We start from the raw sequence: 20,187 nt of genomic DNA, 5'->3' as shown, positions 1-20,187 counted from the left end.
GCCTTTCTTTCCTGACTCCTGCTGCTAATAAATCTCTCTGTAGACATTCCAGAGACGTCACTAACGGGAAATATCACTATTAGACGATAGTTTTAATTGTTTTTGGTCCTTAAAAAGTTCTCAAAATATTGGCCCTTTTGCTAAGACTATAGCCTTGACTTTTTTAATAATAATTTTGCCTCTCTTTCCTGACTCCTGCTGCTAATAAATCTCTCTGTAGACATTCTAGAGACGACACTAACGGGAAATATCACTATTAGACGATAGTTTTAATTGTTTTTGGTTCTTAAAAAGTTCACAAAATATTGGCCCTTTTGCTAAGACTATAGCCTTGACTTTTTCATTAATAATTTTGCCTCTCTTTCCTGACTCCTGCTGCTAATAAATCTCTCTGTAGACATTCCAGAGACGACACTAACGGGAAATATCACTCTTAGACGATAGTTTTAATTGTTTTTTGTTCTTAAAAAGTTCACAAAATATTGGCCATTTTGCTAAGACTATAGCCTTGACTTTTTCGTTAATAATTTTGCCTCTCTTTCTTGACTCCTGCTACTAATAAATCTCTCTGTAAACATACTAGAAACGACACTAACGGGAAATATCACTATTAGACGATAGTTTTAATTGTTTTTGGTCCTTAAAAAGTTCACAAAATATTGGCCCTTTTGCTAAGACTATAGCCTTGACTTTTTCATTAATAATTTTGCCTCTCTTTCCTGAATCCTGCTAATAATAAATCTCTCTGTAGACATACTAGAGACGACACTAACGAGAAATATCACTATTAGACGATAGTTTTAATTATTTTTGGTCCTTAAAAAGTTCACAAAATATTGGCCCTTTTGCTAAGACTATAGCCTTGACTCTTTCATTAATAATTTTGCTTCTCTTTCCTGTATCCTGCTGCTAATAAATCTCTCTGTAGACATACTAGAGACGACACTAACGGGAAATATCACTATTAGACGATTTAGAACATTTCATGAATGATTTTCCTTCTTATTACTGACTCTTGCTGCTAATAAATTTCTCTGTAGACATACTAGAGACGTCAGAGAAGGTTTTATTTTACATCTTTTGTTCCCTGAGAAATTTACTCAAAGTCGACCATTTTGCTAAGCCTATAACTTTGCCTTTGTCATTAAAAAATTGTGTTTCTCTAAACAGATCCTTCTTCAATAGAATCTCTTTCTTGTCAACTACGAGTCGAAAGAAACTCTGAGCTCGCTCATATAAGGCGAATTCTTTGGTTTTATAACAAAAAAATTTAGAAAATATCTATTATTTTGCAAAGGCTATATAAGTTACTATTTCATGAAATTTTTTTCCCTAAACTGACCCCTGCTTGCAACAAATCTATTTATAGACACCCTCGAGAAGACCGGAACAGTAAATTGGACTCATATAAGGTTATCTCTCTGCTTCTTGTACAGTAGAAATTTCACAAAATATCAATCAATTTACAAGTTTCTCTTAAATGGTCCTGTCTCCTGAGTATGTCTACCGTAATGTCTTGGTATCGCAAACTTTGAAAATACCACGGTGACGCTGAAGCATGACAAAATAAAGTAGTTTTTGTTCGACAGACCTCAGAAGATTAACGTCGGAGAATGACCAAAGGTAAGAAGAAAATTTATATTTAGATACGGCTGGAGTTTTCTCAATAGATGTTGGGAAGCCTATAGCTTTATTTTGGATAATTTTTGGAAAACTTTCCAAGAAAAGTCGGCAAGGTTTAAGCCTAATTTTCGAATCATATATGTTGTCACCAAAACAGATCGTTTTGCTGATAATATTTTCATACTGACGCTAAAAAGTTAATTTGAGAAGAACAAAGAAACTTTGTTGATCAAATACTTGATGTTTTAAGTACAAAAATCACCAATAAAAACTTTGTCCTGGCTTTGTTATTTGCCCTAGGCGGAAAATGGAAGTTTTATTCACTACATTTAAAGATCTAAACGTGAATAATGAATAAAAGCAAGGCAGAGATAATCGAATGAAGACCTCAACAAAAAGTAATTAAATTTGCACTAAATGGAACTTCTTGGAGACATAATAGCTATAACTCGAAATTGGACAAATGTTTTTTTGGTAAAATGACAGAATTGGCTTTTTAGGAAAGTACAATTTTGATAGGAAAGATCTTTTCATAAAATAGAGCTCTATTTTACACCAGGTGTATGTGTTGCACTTCAAAGAAATGATAATGGCAAACGTTGACATTAGGATGACCGCAAAGTGATGTCTATCTTAAAATAGGAAGTGATATCAACTCACAAAGACCGGCAAATATAAAAACTTTATCGAGTGAAATAAATACAGATCTTAGGTTATCGAAATGAGCTGACAAGAAGCCAAGAGGGGCAGGGTATTCGCTACCTTATGAGACTTCTTTCATGTTTTCGCCAAAGTGGTAAGGGATGGTGACCCTGCGACCCTAACGCTTTTTAATTACAAGTCAATTTTAATTGTCAACATCTTTTTGCCACTTAGTTCATGAGCACTTCCAACTGCACCAGTCTTGCATTGGTGTCCCCAGGTAGACGATATGGCAACAAACCAGCAAATGTAACCACTGACCTTGCATCAGCACGAAGACTGTTCAGGTACTGCACAAATAAAAGGCGTCAATTAGGTGAGCCTGGCAGACTCTGGTATCAAAACACTGTTAATACTTTCATATTAATTCTAGTTTTAATCTTCTAATGTAAAAATGTTCTTTAAAAAGAAGTGCAGCACATTAGGCTGTCATCTTAAAAACGTAAAATTCATGTTGAAGTAATACCAAAAACATTACTTTTGGAAGAAATGAAAATACCAATGACAAATTGCTTTTAATTACCCTCCCATTGCGAAAACCACTGTCATAGAATTAATCGCCATCTTCTGTTGTAGAAATAATCCCCATAATTATGTTATAGAACAAAATATCATTTGAGGCAGAAATTTTACTCACACTTTGCTTCTCGGATTCAACTCGCTTTCTAAACGATCTATTTGTGACATCTTCTTCAGACCTAAACAGATGACGTCAGAGGAGATACAAGAGTGAATTCACTACGCAATCTTGAGGTACGAAAATGACACATACATTCTCTCCTTAAATAAATACCTTTGCCATACATGAAATATACATACATGCAGTTGTGTGAGTAGGTCTACACTTTCATAAAATAGATAAATATGTCCTGGTGCTACAAAACATATAACTTATTTGGCAAATCTACGCAATACAGCACAGTCTTTCGTTTAACACAGCTTTAAGAACAAAGAGCCTTCTTGCACGAGATTACACTGAAAAAATCTTGACTGGCCTCAACGAGTACAGTGAATTTTTATAACTGAATATTTTATTTTTTTAAATGTCCAGTTACTAAAGCAGATAGGAAATTTTTGCATGGACCTATTTTTTTGACAATTTTTCATTCCTATTCTTTGTTATTGTTGTTTGAATTTATTTTCTTTTCTCAGGAGGAAATACTTGTTCAGTGGCAAGGAAATAACTTTTTATGAAAGACTGGTATTGTGAGGCAAAGCAGATGTTAATGGGATATCAAAGTCAACTTACCTCATTTTGCAGTATTTTGCATACAAAATATTCATAGTTGCCAACAGCAAATCCGGTATACATTGCTTGATCTACGGACAAATTGCAGGAAAAATTTCAATTTGCTTCAGCTCTAATATGGAAAACAAATCCCTTGCTTCATGTCATATTTTCAAATTGAAATAAAAGACTGCGATAGAAAACCCATTAACGTCATAACATCTCATTTAGTTTAAACATTCGTTTGAGATCAATCAATTACATTTCTATACGCTGTATCTTCCTTTTAGCTACTTATTCAAGAGGTTTTGATATTTGCTTTACGATAAAAGGAAAATACGATACAATGAATGGATTGTGGGCATACTAACTGAGTTCAAAATATATTCTTATTACGCACCTCATCCGAATATTGCCGGAATGCTGTTACTTTTTGTTCAACGCTTTCCATGGTGAAAGGTAGAAGTTTTATTTTCTTCATAGTCTGAAAGAAGAATGAACAAGCGATGCGATTAATGTTTACTTAAGTACCTTCTAAGCTTAAAGGGTTGTCAATTACAAATTAAAAAAGAAAAAAACGTTAGCCAATAATTGTAAATGGAAATTGAATGTTTTATTTATTACAAAGAAAATAAGATGACAAGCAGAGATCTACAAAATTCCATGAAGTTTATGAAATAATTTGTATCAACCGTGTATTCGATTATTGACTAGCTAAATTTAAAAATTATATAAGAAAAGGAGCCTTTTACAGCAGTCGCTAAAGTTATAGTTGTTTTAACTTCACCTTGCTAATGAAGTCTTGGTTGTAAATTGATCTTGGCATATCTAAAGTAGGTTAGAATTGGTGGGGCCTACTAATGCTGGCTTGGAGAGTTTGAGACTCTACAGCGTAACATCCAGATAATAAGATGTCAGGGATATGGATCAATGCATAAGCCAAATGAGTAACATCGAAGACTCACGTCAAGCGCCTGCTCGTGTTCTTGGGCGTGGTACAGATCGAAAAAATACATCAGATCGAGCAGCAAATAGAACGTACTGCTCCTCAGCTTCGATGCCTGGCAGCCACGGCTTTTGTACCTAATGAAGATACGATTTCTCGTTATTTGGTGCACAACTTGTAGGGTATTAATACGTATGGCTGGGAGCACCATAACCATAACCCGTCCCCACCTCTCCTTTCTTTGGAGTGAGAACAAGGAGGAGCCTTAAAATAATGACCATCAGTTCATGATTTCGATTATACAAAAATCGTCGAGATGCTAAGCATTGAGAGCTATTATTCAAATAAAAAAGAAAGCCACAAGTCACAACGAATGGTTTAAAGTAACAATAACTAGCCTGGTCACAAATCACAAAATAACATTTAAGAAATTACAAGTCAAGCAAGGTTTCTTCTCATAAGATTCCAGCATGTAAACAAGTTTTGAAATTGCGAAGTCAAAGGGACATTGTCCCAAACTCTGAGTGGGGTTATAGACATGACACATTCATCGATTTGATAAGCTACGCTACTAACCTTTCTATCCCCACACACTTAATATAGCCGGTGATAATTGCTTGGTGTTTGAAAACCACAGACAAAACAAATCTAAAGCTTGTTTGCGTTATCCCCAAGGCAATGAAAAGGCACAGCTTATTTGAAAAATGCTCTCATGAATATTTTTTTCAATGCAGTATCAAAACTTGTCCTGACTCCAACCGAGCCTGGCAATGCACTTGTTCAATAACCGGATGTGCCAAACAAAGTTAATATAAAATGATCAAACATTAAATTTTACCACATAAGCAGTGGGTCACCACGGGGTGGACTGGGGTGGGTAAGTCCACCCCAGTTTTCCCAGAAGTCGATTATCTAATTTCTCGAAATCCGTTGAAAAACCTTGGGAGGGAGAGTTGGGTTGATCAGATCGATTTTGATATTCGCATTGGCAAGAAAGCCACCGCTACGGAAAATGCTGCTTGAGAAAGTTGCTTGTCCAAAAATTTCAAAATAGATAGAAATACTAAAAAAGGATTTTCCAAGAGTCTGAAGGGCGTGGGCGAGAAGGCCACTGAACATAAGCATACTACACTTATCTCGAATGGCGAGAAACCGGAATGGATAATACTTCAACAGTAAAGAAATTGAGATAAGCTGAGATTAACTAGAGATTAATTTGAAAACACAAACCTGGAGGCAATTGATACACCAAGAGTATGTAATCGCTCCCTCGCAGAATGTGGACCACTTGATAGAGACACAACCTGGTGTCAAGAAGCAAAGGAAAATTTTCAAGCTTTTTTCAACATCTAGATTAAGATATAGAACTAGAACTTAAAGCAATGGCAGTCAACAAAACAGAAGCTCCCCTATCAAATAAACGGGAAATTTTTGCAAAGTCGGTCGACAACCACTGAGAATTTTATAAAAAGGGTCTTACGGTCTCATATTAAAAACCATAAAAATGTAAGCATTAGATGGAATCTATATTGCAACTTAAAATCGATCTGTTCTAAAAAACAACAAGCAAAAATAGAAGCTCAAGTCAGTTGAAATGAAAATTGCGTGATTCATTGATAAAATTCACTGAAAAACAAATATAAGAGAAATCACGAAACAGTACAAGACTAAAGATTAACTACTTAATACCGATCAATTCAGAATGTGAATGTGGAAAGTTGATACTCACCTGACTGAGGCGTCCGTTAAGAATTTCGAGTACCTTCTCGTGGTTCTGAAAGTAAATGGAAAACATTTCAAAGGATGATTTGGAGGAAATTATATTTGTCCATTATGTTTGATCAAGCTCAAAAGCCAAGAGATAAAACGAAAACAATCTACAAGCGAAATCTAGCATAATATCTTGAGCGACGGATAGGTTCACAAAATTCTGCAAATAAATTAAAATAATTCGATGCAGGTAATGTTGAAGACTCAAAACGTTATCATATCATTAAATGAATATAACCAATCTGATAAAATTACATTTCCATATGCTAATACAAATGTCTTAACAAACATGTTTAACAGACAGTTTAAGAGCTGGCAATAAGGAAGGTTAAAAGTCATGCAAGCAAAGGTCATCCAGAGGTCACCTACCTCAGCAAGGTCATACAAACTGGATGCGTCTTCGAATTGACCTTTAGCTTCTGCATCCTGAGCTACTTGGGAAATGATTGTTGATGTGTCGAGATTGAACTTTTCCACGCAGCCAGGCTGAAAGACGAATCGAAAATATTGCGAAAATGGTATTAGAAAAACGCGAGAAGCAAGTCGGATAGGATTTACATTTAGAAAGCAACATTTCTTGCATATTATGTCTCATTTCAAGTCATATTTCATTGAACAGATAATGAAGATGAAAGATGTCTAAAAATTATTTACGAACCTTTCTTGACCCATCTTCATTCAAACGACCAAGCAACATTTCGAACTGAAATTAAAGGAGCGAAATATTCCTATAGAATGTGAGCAACAAGCACCAGTCTGGCATTACATAAATCAATAAGTAATTACATAAAGGACCGCCTCTAAAAATCTAACAAAGTCGCAAGGCAAGTGGCTAGAATGTGTAAACTGCAGTTGTTGATGACTTAGCATAAATTTATGTGGAGAATGAAACGAAAAACAAAAACTATAAGAAACAATCTTGGTACATTTTAGTGAAGATTTTCAATGAAATAATAATCAGACTTTAAAGTAATTCTTGTGAAAAACAAGTGGTAATTTTGTTTTTATCAATCCTGAACAAAATCATAAAAGCTTAAAATGATCAAATACTTCACAAAAAGCTTATATAAACATAAAGAAGTTGCTGTTAGCATTCAAAGCCATAAAAAGAAACCCAGCATTCAACGGAAATTGCATTCAACTTTCTGGACTTCTGATACCTTCAATATTGTTTTGTGTTGCTTAAATTAGCAAAATCTTGATAAGAATTGTCTTACGTTAAGAAAGCACTCTGCTTGGCAGCTAGTGGCCTTAGAATGAAGATCTGCTGAAATACTAATAACACGCTTAAATGTAAACAGCTACAAAACGTCCATTGAGTCATGTGTTTACGACGTAAAGGCAAACAATACGAACCTCTCTAGTTTCCAGCACCAATTCACTGACGCAACTCGCAAAAACGTTCTCATTGTTGGCTCCAGTTATGTTCCTAGGCGATAGTTAGATTAAAAGGATTGCAAAAACATAATAGGCCAGTTGTCAGCTTATCCGATGAAAGCAATGAGGAAACCAGAAGTAGCCTGATATCGCAGTGCTACTAAGAAAATTAATATTCTCATTCAGAAAAACCGTAATTGTACAAAATAATGCAAAGAGGACTTTGGTTATTGGAATAAATAGCAAATAATAAGTAGGGATAAAATATGGTTGATTGTTAAAATATATAATTTTTATTGATCTAAAATCAATTTCGATGTTGAAAAAACTTTGGTATCAAGTAACAACATTGTTTACCAAGTAACAATTCAACAAGAGAACAATTTTCGTGTATCACAGTACGATTCTCAATGAGCTTAAAGGCTTAATATTACTATCAACATTCCTAGGAGAAGTATAAACTCGTACATAATAAATGAATGTGTCTGATGATCCCGTTAGCTAGGCATGTCGATTGGAAAAACAATACATCATATACACCATGATGTAATCCCAATAAATCATGTACACTAAAACATCATCTTATGAATCTGGGCAACTGAACGACATTAAAAAAACGTGTTTTGCAGCTTAAGAAACTGGAGTATTGAATTCAATAGGCTTGTTTAAAAAACCATTGGATGTTAGATTCCATACCTGAGCAAATAAAAATACTCAAGGGCTTCACGTGGGTCCGTCGTTTGGAATTTCTTCGTGTACGTCATCACAAGTCTTGCGAAGTTGAGCCTTCTCATTGGCTTCGGGTCAGATGGCTTCACGGATACTGGCAAATGTCAGAAATCAAACATTTAAATGAAGAGTAAAAAAGAGCTTACTTTTTATTATCAGAACTTATGTTTAGAAAACCTCTCTTTATTTGACAATTGAATAGCCAAAAAGATAGCTGCTTGTAAGCAGAGAGTTAGGAATTTTTCAATGGCAAGAGAAACATCCGAAGAAAACTATGATAAACGTACTGAAAAAACCTATAACGAATTAACTTGGCACTACACTGTTGCAATGCCACTTGATTTATGAAAAAGTCGATGAGATAAGCATTGGTCATTTCCATTCAATGGTTTAACGCTAATGAAACATTTCATGACAATCAGTGGCGTACCCAAGGGGGGGAATAGAGAGGTCCAGACCCCCCACTTTTCCAATATATGGTCCTCGAGATTTGTCCAAAAACGATGTAAAACTCAGGGGGAGTGTAGTATACGGTATGCTTGTGTCAATAACAATTGTAAAATGCTTTGCTATTTACCGTAGCTAACATGAATCAAGTAATGGGGAAAAATTTGCAAAAAGGGCGTTTCCCCGCATTTGCGAGTGTTTAAAGGGTGTGGTCCAAAAAATCCTGGACCACGCCCTTCAACCACCTCCCCCCCCCCCCCCAACTGCTACAGCCCTGGGTACGCCACCGATGACAATAATGGCAACCTTTCTTAAAGTGGAAAGTACAATGCAGAACATAGGTCTTTATTTTGTCTTTATTTTGTCTTCTAACCGATCACATGATTAAATGTCATGGTGATATTTCACATATCATCAATCGCGATAACTCAAAAGATTTTAAAAACCAGCCTAAAGAAAATACTTACACAGCCCTGAGTAGATGACGTCAGGCATTAAAAGGAGGCCAGCTTCACGCAACACCAAGGCGAAATGAACAGCATGGCAGCGAAGGCGCTCTATTGTCGAGAGAAATTCAATTCCCTGTTGAAATAAAAACTTTGTTAGTGTAGGATATACATTCATGGGAGCTTGGACTGTAAACTGCTAAATGTTTTCCACTCTGTTTTGTAACTCACGGTTGTTGCAGAGAACGAACAAGGTTACGTGTCTTTAATGGTATTTTGATACGGTGAGTTCATATTCATTTAGATCTGATAGGCTCCAGGAATGACATCAGTTGCTGTTAAACAGTAATGAATTTTTCGGCCAAAGCTTTTCAAGTCAATAAAGAATCATATACAGTTTGCAACCAGTGAGGTTCAAAAGTTAAATGAAACCTCTTGATATCTGAAAACATCTATTCTAATTCAACTCTAGTCAAAACAACAAGTCAGAAATTACAGGGCTTGCTCAATGCTTGAAGTTAAGTCGAAACAAAAGCAAAGAAGGGCAAACAATTAAAACTAGAGACCAGCAGATAACAAATATACTAGGGATGTACCGGATATCCGGTAGGCCGGATAATCCGGCGCCGGATCGCTGATTTTTTTAAAATCCGGTTCCGGCCGGATTTGTTTCCGAAATCCGGCCAGTTGCCGGATTTTCCAGAACTTTAATCATAACTAAGAAAATTTGGAAAACCAAGTCAGACTCCCTTCATACAGTGATTAAAAATGGACTTTCCAGAACTAAACAATATCGACGATAAAACAAGCGCCTTGAAAACAGATTTGAAATGAAAGTGCTCGTCATCACGAAACAGGAAGACTGGATGATATAATTCACAAATTTGGTCCAGGGTTGCCAGATCGGCTTTTTAGGCCAAATTTTTTAATTTTTGGTTTTTAGATTTAGATTGCCTGGAAAAATTGTTTTTTGCTTACTACTTAAATATGACCTTGTTGGCCTTTTCAGCAGACGTCCAAAATTAATAAGTAATTACTACATTCATAGAATAATTAGTAGTTAACTACAAAGTGTTAACCAAATTTCAAATTTTATCACCTAACCTAAATATTATCTTGATATTAGCAAAGGGTTTTGGAAAAAAGTAAGATTCTTATCAAAGCTAAGAAATTATCTAACAGGCACAAGCGTAGAAATATAACCAGTGCCTGCTCGATGGATTCTTGAGAGAGTTTTTGATTTGGCCTTTTTATGAGCATTTTGGCTTAAATTGCTCACCAGTCTAGCCTTCGTTTGTAAATTCAATCTGGCAACCCTGAATAGGTCTCTTTGATCTTCTCGCTATACATTTTTTCGCAAAGTGGCTCAAAACTTTTTATTACTGAAAATTCTATAAATGGTCAGATTATCCGGTAGAATCCGGCCGGATATTCCACGAAGAAATCCGGTAAATCCGGTTCCGGCCGGATTCTGAAAATCCTGATCCGGTACACCCCTAAAATATACTGAGAATGATAGGAGCTAGTTGCTATAACGTGTAATTGAAAGACAACTCTAAATAACTCACAGCTTCGAATTGGGCAGTTAGAAAGAGAACTTGGCAGTAGAGGAACGGCTGTTGATAAGCCTTGAAATGACTCGGCCCTACAAAATGACAGAAAGCTCTTATTGTGACGTCATAAAAATATTTCACTCCATAAAAGCTCTAAAAATCTTACTTCTGATATAGTAAAGAAAAAGGCCACTTGTCCTAAATTGTTTTAGCATTATCGTCATCAAAGACGATCACCGCCAAAGTGGAGTATTCAATTTTCGATTACAAAATATTGCGCAGAAATGGATCTAATAATAAATTATCTATAACTATATATAATAAAACTTGCCATTTGAAAAGAAAATCAAATTAAAAAATGCTCCAGGTTAAAGATGATACTGACCGAATTCCTCAAGCAACAAGGACTGTAATTTTGCTAAGCTGACTTTGTCCTGGGTGTTTATTTCGTGGTCATTGAAACCAATTTGCTGCAACTGAAGAGGATATTAAAAAACGTAGCAACCCCCTGTGGTTACTGAGATGAAAGTAAGGATGCATATTAACAATCATTTATCAATAAGATACTATTGTAGTTGAATAAATCAGGAAAATAATCACAACTTAAACATGGATGTGACGTCTCGAGTTAAATTTGATGCTTCATAACAGAATCCTTATTAGTCCACTTACTTTGAGCCAGATGTAATCATCACTCTTGGACGCGACCTCTGAGTGGTTATCCGTTGTATCGCAGCAGCCAATCACCGAAAAGACAATCCTTAAAGCCAATGTAACAACCGTTTAAAAACATTGCCTTGGTTTCTGCTGAATTATCGTATGCTTTACAAAAAACAGTTGGTTGACCTAGGTGTTGGTTTTTTGGTTAAAACTCTAGCTAAATTTCTCATAATTGGATGTACTGTTGCCAAGGAGAACAAACGAAGAGATTAGTAACATAAAATCTCATCATCTAGCATCATCATCATCATGATTAAGAATGACAAACATGGCCTATCAAAATGCTACCTGTTGATTGCATTAAATATGAAGCTTTAAAACCGTTCTGTTTTCTGCTACTGCAAACGTGTTATCAATAACAAATAGTTCTTCTCGATTTCATACCTTTTGAAATGATCTGTGCTTGATCGGATGCTTCTTTTGTATTGCATTCGCAGCTTGGTCTCTGAACTCGGCATTAACCTAGGAGACATTTTGGCATTAATTATCAGAAAGTAATAAATGAAAACATATTAAAGGTAAGATGTTTACATGTGATGCACTGCAAAGCAACACAACACCTGGTTCTTATGACGTTATTCGCTGCAAAAGTTGGAAAGAATCAAATTCCATGAAGATAAGAAAACGATCCCTTTAACATTTTCAAATGCTACAAATAAACAAACAAATTAAACAGTTCTTAAGAGAATGATACCTGCAGTTTCCATCTGCAAAGTACTCCTTAAGAGTCTCCCGAAATTCTGAAAACTGTGGTCTGAAAAAACGAAAAGGAAAACAATTTTTCAGTTATTCATCTTCATTTCATTTTGTTAACTACCTTTTCTACTTTAAAATACAAATACTAACGGAGGACATATTCATTCATTTTAGAATTTATTCAATCTGTGTGGCTTAGCTCTTTTAAATATAAAAAGGAAATATTTGTTTTTAAAAAGAGTAGATGGTCATCGGGTAGGGGTGTGAAGAATCTGAAGTTGGTCTAAAACTTGTTAAAGTAAACTAACTTGGATTATTCACACTTGGGTAATGCAACTGCTAAAATGAGTTTTCTTTGACAAAGACAATTTTTTGTATAAGCTGAAATTCAACCTTTCACTTTCCTGCTAGTAATCTATAAAAGTTCTTTCTGTCATTTTAGATCTAGCTACACACTTATTAGATGATTATCGACAAATTTCATAAAGATTTGTATAGTACATACGGGAGTCCTTCAGCAGCTTGAAGTGCAGCATTGCCGTCGCCGCATCGTAAACAGTAATAAATCAACGCCCAGATTGGGATACCATCAACCTTGCCATCCTGTGAAGAAAATGATCAAAACGGATGTTGCAAATTCAAACAAGGAGACCTTTATACTTTTGTATATGCAATTATATCTTTACTTTAAGACCCACTGTCAGCCAATAAAGAGGATGGCTCTGTGGTTAGGGTAGCGGACTACAGAACCAGGGGCTCGAATAACTGACATGGCCAATCTGTTACTTAGAGTAGGGGCAGTCATTAGCTCCCTGTAATTCTAGGCGTAGGAATCATGAGGCATGATCACATCGAGATAAAGGACACTGCACTGCCCGGTAGGCATAGTTTCTCTGTTTCATTAGATTCACCCTCTGAGGTATTAATATATACAAAATACAGTACAAGAAATCTTTATATTTCATGGGGTCTTATCTTGTTTATCATCATTAGGTCTGATCAAATTCACGATATTTCTGTCAGAAAATATAAAATCGTGCAGCTGTGTGGTTCTCAGAAAGTATCAATGACACCAGAGTAGGCTTTTAAAACATAGAAAAATTGAAAATTTTGCTTATTCAAAAAGGTATCTTTTCAACATAAAGAGCTTATCTTTTTGAATTCATCACATTTTATATTAATCTGAAAGTATATTGAAACTTTGTCATGAGCTTTGAAATATTTTCGAAAAAAACTCGCAACCTACCTCAAGACCTGGAGTAGCAGGGTGTAACTTGATTTTGAGAAAACTCTTAACAAGATTTAATGTTCCTGGAATACCACCAAGTCTTGCTTGCTGTGTATTGTCGTGAACTGTCTTTTCGACATAGCGTAAATATCTAAAAAAAATTGGAAGATGTTTGATTGAAAAAAGCAAATTATATTCAACATCTGAATGAAAAAAGTAATCCTTCTTAAGTTGTCATTTAATTGACACAAGATTGTAGTTAATGATCATATATGAACAGTTTGAAATATTTTACAAATAGGTTTGATCAAAGTCCAATCAAATTAAAGATACCATCACTCTTTAAGAGCCTTTTTCGATGACAAGAGAATTGCTAGTTATTTTAACCACTTAGATACTTGATAAAAACTGAAGTTGCAAAGTAGGAATAAATAATATAGTATTGTGTACAGTCACCTAGCTTCCATACTGTATATTCTTCATTCTAAATGGTTTTTGTTAAGAGTTCGTCTGCACAACCAACCTTTGGTCTTTAAATCAAGTACTATTAAGCTATATAAGGGAAATGTTTTCAAACTAACCTATCTTCAAGGAAGGATTTTGCATTCTTGACCATGGCAGCCTGAACTTCTCGTGATTGCCTGTAAGAAATGCAGGAGACAGGAACACTCATATCATGATGATTAATTTAAGCAATAATATGGCACATCATGTCAAGTTATTTAAAATTTCTGAAGGCTATTGCTGGGCCGAAAAAAGATGAGGCCAAAATCACAGTCTAACTTGTAACTTCTACTGTACAACGCACACTACAGTTAAAACGAAAATATAGGTTGCTGATAGAGGAATACACAATGTCAAAATCAAAGTATATATTTATAAAAAAAGAAGAGAGCTGTTTGACTCAAAGTTTCTTCACCTGTTTTGCAATGGGCTTCGTGCAATTGATGGCAAGTCCAATATTACATGCTTCAACAATTCCCAAGTATCTTCAAGGTTCTAGAATGGTAAAAACATATTCACTGTTTCAAAAGAGTATTTCAGGTTTAAAAATGAAAGCTGGTAAAGCTTATTAAAATTAAAAAATCAGCTATGAAAAAGGATGAAAGAATTTTGATCATGAAAATAAGTCACAGAATAACATGCTCAGAAGTGTCAGAAGATTGTAAAAATATCTAGGATCTTATCTACTAAAAAACTACTGTTTTCTGTCAGCATTCTTTCTGACATCAAGTGCTTGGTGCCGTATAGGCCCAGCCATAAATGAAGCAAAGATAAATTCTTAGCTTTGCATAAATGTGCCAAAACATCAGAAGTGAGAAATCAGGCCATCAAACAACGAAAGGTACTTGATCGAGCAAGACAACCTCTACATCCCCATTGAAAACTCTAGCTCAGTTATCTGAGCACCTGGCTCGAATTTGAGCACCATTTTTTATTTAAGAACTGCATCTAGTGTTTGTAAAAGAAATAGACATCACCATTCTGACATAGCCTTTTCCATGGCTCTAACATAACGATAAACTATATTTTTGCTCGTATTTTTCAAAATAACAAAGAAATTTATAGCAGATCAAAAAACTCAATGCCCATTCATATCATATGTCCCCTATAAAGCCGGATCTGTTCTGTATAGATTGTCCCAATGTGAGCTTGAAGAGTGCATAATTCGAAAATGGTTCAGAATTTTCTTTGCTTAGAAACAAATTTACTTCGCTTAGATTTACTTTGCTTAGAAACAAAAACCATCTAGGAGCTTGATCAAGCACCTTAATTAAATGAGGGGGTTAAATCAACAAATTACCTTACATTGCTCATTTCATGGCCTGTGAAAAATGAGAATATACAGAGTGACCACAGAGAGAGACAAAAAGCATTGCCTACCTTGTCATTTACCTTGGTCACTACTTGTTTTAATGCTTCTAAATAGTTACAATCTCTTCCCTGGATTAAACATTCATTGCAAATATAGACCTTGAGGAAAGAAAGTCATGTATTAGAAGTCTGAAAAATTGCAATCTGGGCTATGTTGATTTTTGAATTGTTAAGAATGTGTTAATAGTAAATGGGCAGCAATGAATGATAAGCAAATCAGACGTTGTTCAATCAATGTTTTTGCTAGGTAGAAGCACTATATCATATCTAAATTGTCATCATCATAAGGCATGCTACTTGCCATATCAATGCTACTAGCGAGTTTAACAGGGTTTATAATAATGATTTGCTTACTTACCTGCCTTGCATAGGCCATTTCAATCATTGTCATAGGACTCCTTCCTCTTCCTAATTCAAGTTCATCTACAACCTACAAAAAGGAAACCAATATAATTCAAGAAAAGTTTGAAGCAAAGTAGGGTGATTGTCAAATATCAAATACAACCAATAGAACAAAAAAATGAGAAACCAGCAATAGCAATAATTCATCAAAACATTATTCAAAAAAATAAAGCATATTATGTATTAAAGACGTAATATGTCTTATGAAAGTGTTTTGCGTCAATATAGTATTGTTTGCACATTTCTCCTTATCATCATTTCTGATACAGCTAGAGTTGTATGTATATAAATATAAATATATATGTATCATTACAATTATTTCTTTGAATATATTGTCTACTCTGACATAACATTGCTCAATGCAATGAGATAAAAAACAACTGGATTATGCCTCTGAGAAACTGTTACAGGAAACTAGTCACATCTATGATTAAACCTCTTATATGTAAAATGCCTTATAATTTTATTATATATAATATATTATATAGGCATAACAGCATAATCAATTAACAAGATAATAACAGGCTCATTATGACTTTGATTATAATACGTATATTACACTGTGACATTATTTTGTCCAAAACAAACCAGCAGATCTTTCCCATCCTATTTGATGATGTTTTAAAACCCTTTTTTCTGACGAAAATGCAATAGAATGTAATAAAAACCTCAGTTTCCACAGGGAATGTCATTGCTTCTTTGCCAACGCTTAGCAAAGAATTCAAAATCTTCTGCTTTTCAACTTCCCATTCATCAGTTATGCTTTCCCAAAATTTTCTGTCAGCTTCAGCAAAAGTCTGTAAAAAAGAAATTTTTTAGGGTTTTTGTCAAAACATACATAAATTACAAATTTCACAGAATTTATACTGGCAAAACTAAGAGACACTTTGGTATATATGTAAACAGGATTTTATCATATAGTTAAGCACCATAAAAATTCAAACAATATTATCAGCAATATTCAAAACTCACAATGTTCTCCTTTATAATTCCCAAAAAAATGGCAATATATTTTGCTGGTGAAATGACTTGAAATATTGTGTTATTCGACAAAATGGTATGAGTTAAAAAATATTAATCACTAGATATGAAATAACATAAACTTACAGCTTTTTTGTTATTCTCAATAACAGACAAAATGGCATTCTCCCTCTCATTTTTCAAGAAGCCCTAAAAATGAATAAACAAGTAAACAAATATTATTTATGATGAGAAAATCAAAAGGGTTATTATCTGTTGCTAACTATCATACCCAATTGCTGATTGCTATTCTTTATTAATGTGATATATTCACATAAGAAAATAATCATAACTTACCTAATCAAGTCATAAATTACAAATGAAACCATGAAATTAGCAATATCTCTTGATAAAAATTTTCAATTTAATTGTGGAGGGAGGGCAAAATGTTTATAAGGGCCCTTATGATGGTCACTAGTGCAGGACTTCAACATTTCTTTGGAGGAGGTATGATGTCATTTACCTTACGAAGTCACATAATTTGTTACTATATATTAATGTATGACAACTTCATCTTTAGGCACCATCAAGCACCTGTTTTTTAGCCCTGACCTGATGCCTTACTCTTCCTGAAAAGTAACTTGCAAAAACTAAGGACAGATAAAACCCTTGTGCATTCTAGTTCCTATATCTCTGTATGTGGCACTTTAAAGACAAAAGTTCCAGAATCTTCTTCTTATTTCTAGCAAAAAGCAAAAATTGAATTTTTTTCAGCTTGCAGATTGGCAGAGTAGATTAAGGCCTTGGCATAAATCTGAGCTAGCATTATCTGTTTGAGTTAGCATTATATTTCCCCTCTCAGCTCAGCACCTGGAGAGATTTGCCCCCTGCCCCCTCTCAGTGCACCTGGTTGATGAAATGTTTACAACCATGACGGTAAATAGTCCTTTGCCTCATCTGCAATATGAAAGCCAAAAACTGCAGGAATGATCAATAATCTACCTCAATCACATTAAGTTTGTAAGTTAATTCTATGTTATGGTAAATAATTCAGGACATTTTGCATTTTTGCAATTTTTGGCTAAAAGCCCAGGTCAAGCACAAGAACTACTAAATGAGTCCTTATTCTGCTTAGTAGTGATAAACCAGAGCACAAATGGGCTTATGAGAAAAATAAAGGGCTTGCCAATGAAAACTGATCATCATTAAGAAAAATTAATTGTACATAATGAATCATATTATAACATCAAGCCCACCTGAATGTCAGTATCACTAACAGGTTCAATTGGATCAAAACTTTTTGCAGCATTAAGAGATTCAAGCCTCTGGGATAGCTTTGGAAGCTCTACTCCTTTGGAGCTGAGGAGCAAGGACCTATCAATAAAAAGCTTCAAAACATAAATTTCTTTAAACAAAGGCAGAAAAAACAAGCAAGAGCACTACAGGAGGTATCCCATTCTGGGCTCATGCCATGCAAAATAAAAAAGCATGCCTTGTTGTGTTTTGTATTTATTTGTATTTAGCCTCTGAAGGAAGTTTCTACCCTGGTTAAAAGTTTGGTCTTGTCAGGGAATCAAACTCCAGGCCCTTGGATCTGTAGTTTGTGACCAAAAAAACTTAGCCGTCCTTGTTTTGCCTGTTATTCTAGTGGATAGAGAGGATTTCTGGATGTTAGAAATGTTGCCACCAATTTTTAAAAATTTTTCTTCCAGCAAAGCAAGTACATACCCCTTTTCCCTGTGCAACTGTTTGTTTACAAAAGTTTGTTCCATGTAACTTCCAAAAGCATAAAATTGCTAATCATTTGTCTTAAGAAATTTTTAAATCATTTGCCTTATATTTCTAGGGTAATAGAGAATCTACAAACATAGTAGGCCTTAATAGAAATTTTGCAGATGTATGGTAAATTATACAGCCCTTACCTTATAGATTGGGTAATAAAAAAATTGGAACATCGACTAAAATCAATTGAAGTCTATTTTATGCAAAAGAGGTGAATTTCTGCATAACATTACAAAAATAGTTTAAGAATGTGTCAATTGCATCATTCAGGATATCATTAGAGTATAAAGCTAAAAGGATTTCAGCCAAGAAAATGTAATTTCTCAGAAGTTAAATCAGTTTTTTTCGGTCAGCTTTTTCACATACGATCTAAGAGAATTTTAAGAGAGACAGATGCTTATTGAATGACTTGGTCCTTCCTCCTGATATGGCAGGGGACATACTGCCTGACGGAATTGGGCAGTGAGCTTCACAAACACTGTTAGGATGACAAAGGACTAGACAAACAAAGCTCACAGACCCTTGGTTCATGTCTGATTTTCCCAGCTGGTCAGTAAGTCTTTTGTACTTTCATTCTACACCTATTTTGTGGCAAGAAATTAGGGAAGGGAGACTTTCAAATTTAGTTTCACCTGGTGCTTACGGCAAAACAGATTTTATCAGAAGCTCTCAGTGAATAGAAACTCACGCTTTTACATCACTGCCTTCTGATAACGAGCTAGCAGTCTTTGACCATAATCTTTGCCCAGCTTCAGCTAACTGTGGCAAATTTCTTTCCACTCTGGGAAGATCTCCGCCAGTGTCCATGTCGGCAGTTAGCTGTTCTGCACGCTGCAGCAAATCCCCGAACATTGAATCCATTTTATCTTGTAATTTATTTGAATACTTCTCCCAAAATCATCAAGGTATAATTAATTTTGATTTCTTTGCAGCATTTTCTGTGTCAAAATAGCGAAATATATGGCCTATCGAAAACCATGGACAATCTCTTTTCCCGCCGAGATGAATGAGCATGCGCTTGTGAAACAGAGGCTGATTTCGAAAGTTGACACAAAGTAGGCGCAATAATTTTTGTTGTTTTAATATTGTCAGAGACCAATCTCTATGGTTTGAGCAGATGGGTATATTCTTGGTTTTGTCGGTTATGTTGAGTTTTGAGAAGAAAATGTCTTCTCAAAGAGAAACATTAACTATGTATATTTTTGTTTTTGTTTTACCGTAAAAGCTCTATCAAGCGCCCTCTTTCTATTAAGCCCCCTCTCTATTAAGCCCCTCCTTATCAAGCAAAAACTTAAAATAAGCCCCCCTCTCTATCAAGCCCCCTCTTGGCCTTTGTTGTCAAACAAGGTAAATATGGGTATTTAGTAGGTTTCTTGACGGGTGTGACGATGTCCTTGTGTGCATTAAATACGGCCCATGTAAAGACTTTCTTGTGCACCTAAGAAGTCAATCGAAATTTGTTTAGAGGATATCTCAGGGTTATCAATTGATGCTGGTGATTCTGATGAAGATAATATTAGACTTTCGAAGCTGAGAACATTTGTATGGCATTTTTATAACAAATAGACAAGGGCTTTTTTAAAACATTTTTTAGCTAAAGTTCTTATTAAACTTCCTCTTTCTAATAAGCTCCTTTCCTTTTTAAGCCCTCTCTATAGGACTGAAATGAATAAATAAGCCCACCCGGGGGGGGGGCTTAATAG

General features: G+C 34.9%; 1 protein-coding gene across 1 annotated transcript; it reads right to left on the bottom strand.

The window, feature by feature from the left end:
- Nucleotides 1-1,408: 1,408 nt before the first annotated feature.
- LOC135690652 (nuclear pore complex protein Nup93) lies at nucleotides 1,409-19,499 on the bottom strand. The gene is made up of 27 exons (XM_065208262.2): nucleotides 19,173-19,499; nucleotides 17,959-18,076; nucleotides 16,850-16,912; nucleotides 16,411-16,539; nucleotides 15,699-15,770; nucleotides 15,350-15,439; nucleotides 14,385-14,464; nucleotides 14,047-14,106; nucleotides 13,484-13,616; nucleotides 12,743-12,840; nucleotides 12,236-12,295; nucleotides 11,926-12,003; nucleotides 11,494-11,581; nucleotides 11,207-11,297; nucleotides 10,837-10,913; nucleotides 9,290-9,404; nucleotides 8,343-8,469; nucleotides 7,626-7,698; nucleotides 6,928-6,972; nucleotides 6,639-6,755; nucleotides 6,229-6,273; nucleotides 5,730-5,803; nucleotides 4,519-4,636; nucleotides 3,954-4,037; nucleotides 3,575-3,645; nucleotides 2,963-3,023; nucleotides 1,409-2,615 (listed from the first exon to the last, which is right to left on the bottom strand). The coding sequence occupies exons 1-27, from the start codon at nucleotides 19,343-19,345 to the stop codon at nucleotides 2,496-2,498; spliced, it is 2,460 nt and encodes an 819-aa protein (XP_065064334.2). The 5' UTR covers nucleotides 19,346-19,499; the 3' UTR covers nucleotides 1,409-2,495.
- Between the last annotated feature and the right edge of the window lie 688 nt (nucleotides 19,500-20,187).

The sequence above is a fragment of the Rhopilema esculentum genome, chromosome 4, assembly GCF_057945365.1.
Source record: "Rhopilema esculentum isolate cy_ngs chromosome 4, ASM5794536v1, whole genome shotgun sequence".
In the NCBI taxonomy this organism is placed as follows: domain Eukaryota; kingdom Metazoa; phylum Cnidaria; class Scyphozoa; order Rhizostomeae; family Rhizostomatidae; genus Rhopilema; species Rhopilema esculentum.
The sequence above is the reverse complement of the archived record's forward strand: the minus strand, read 5'-3'. Positions and strand labels throughout refer to the sequence as shown.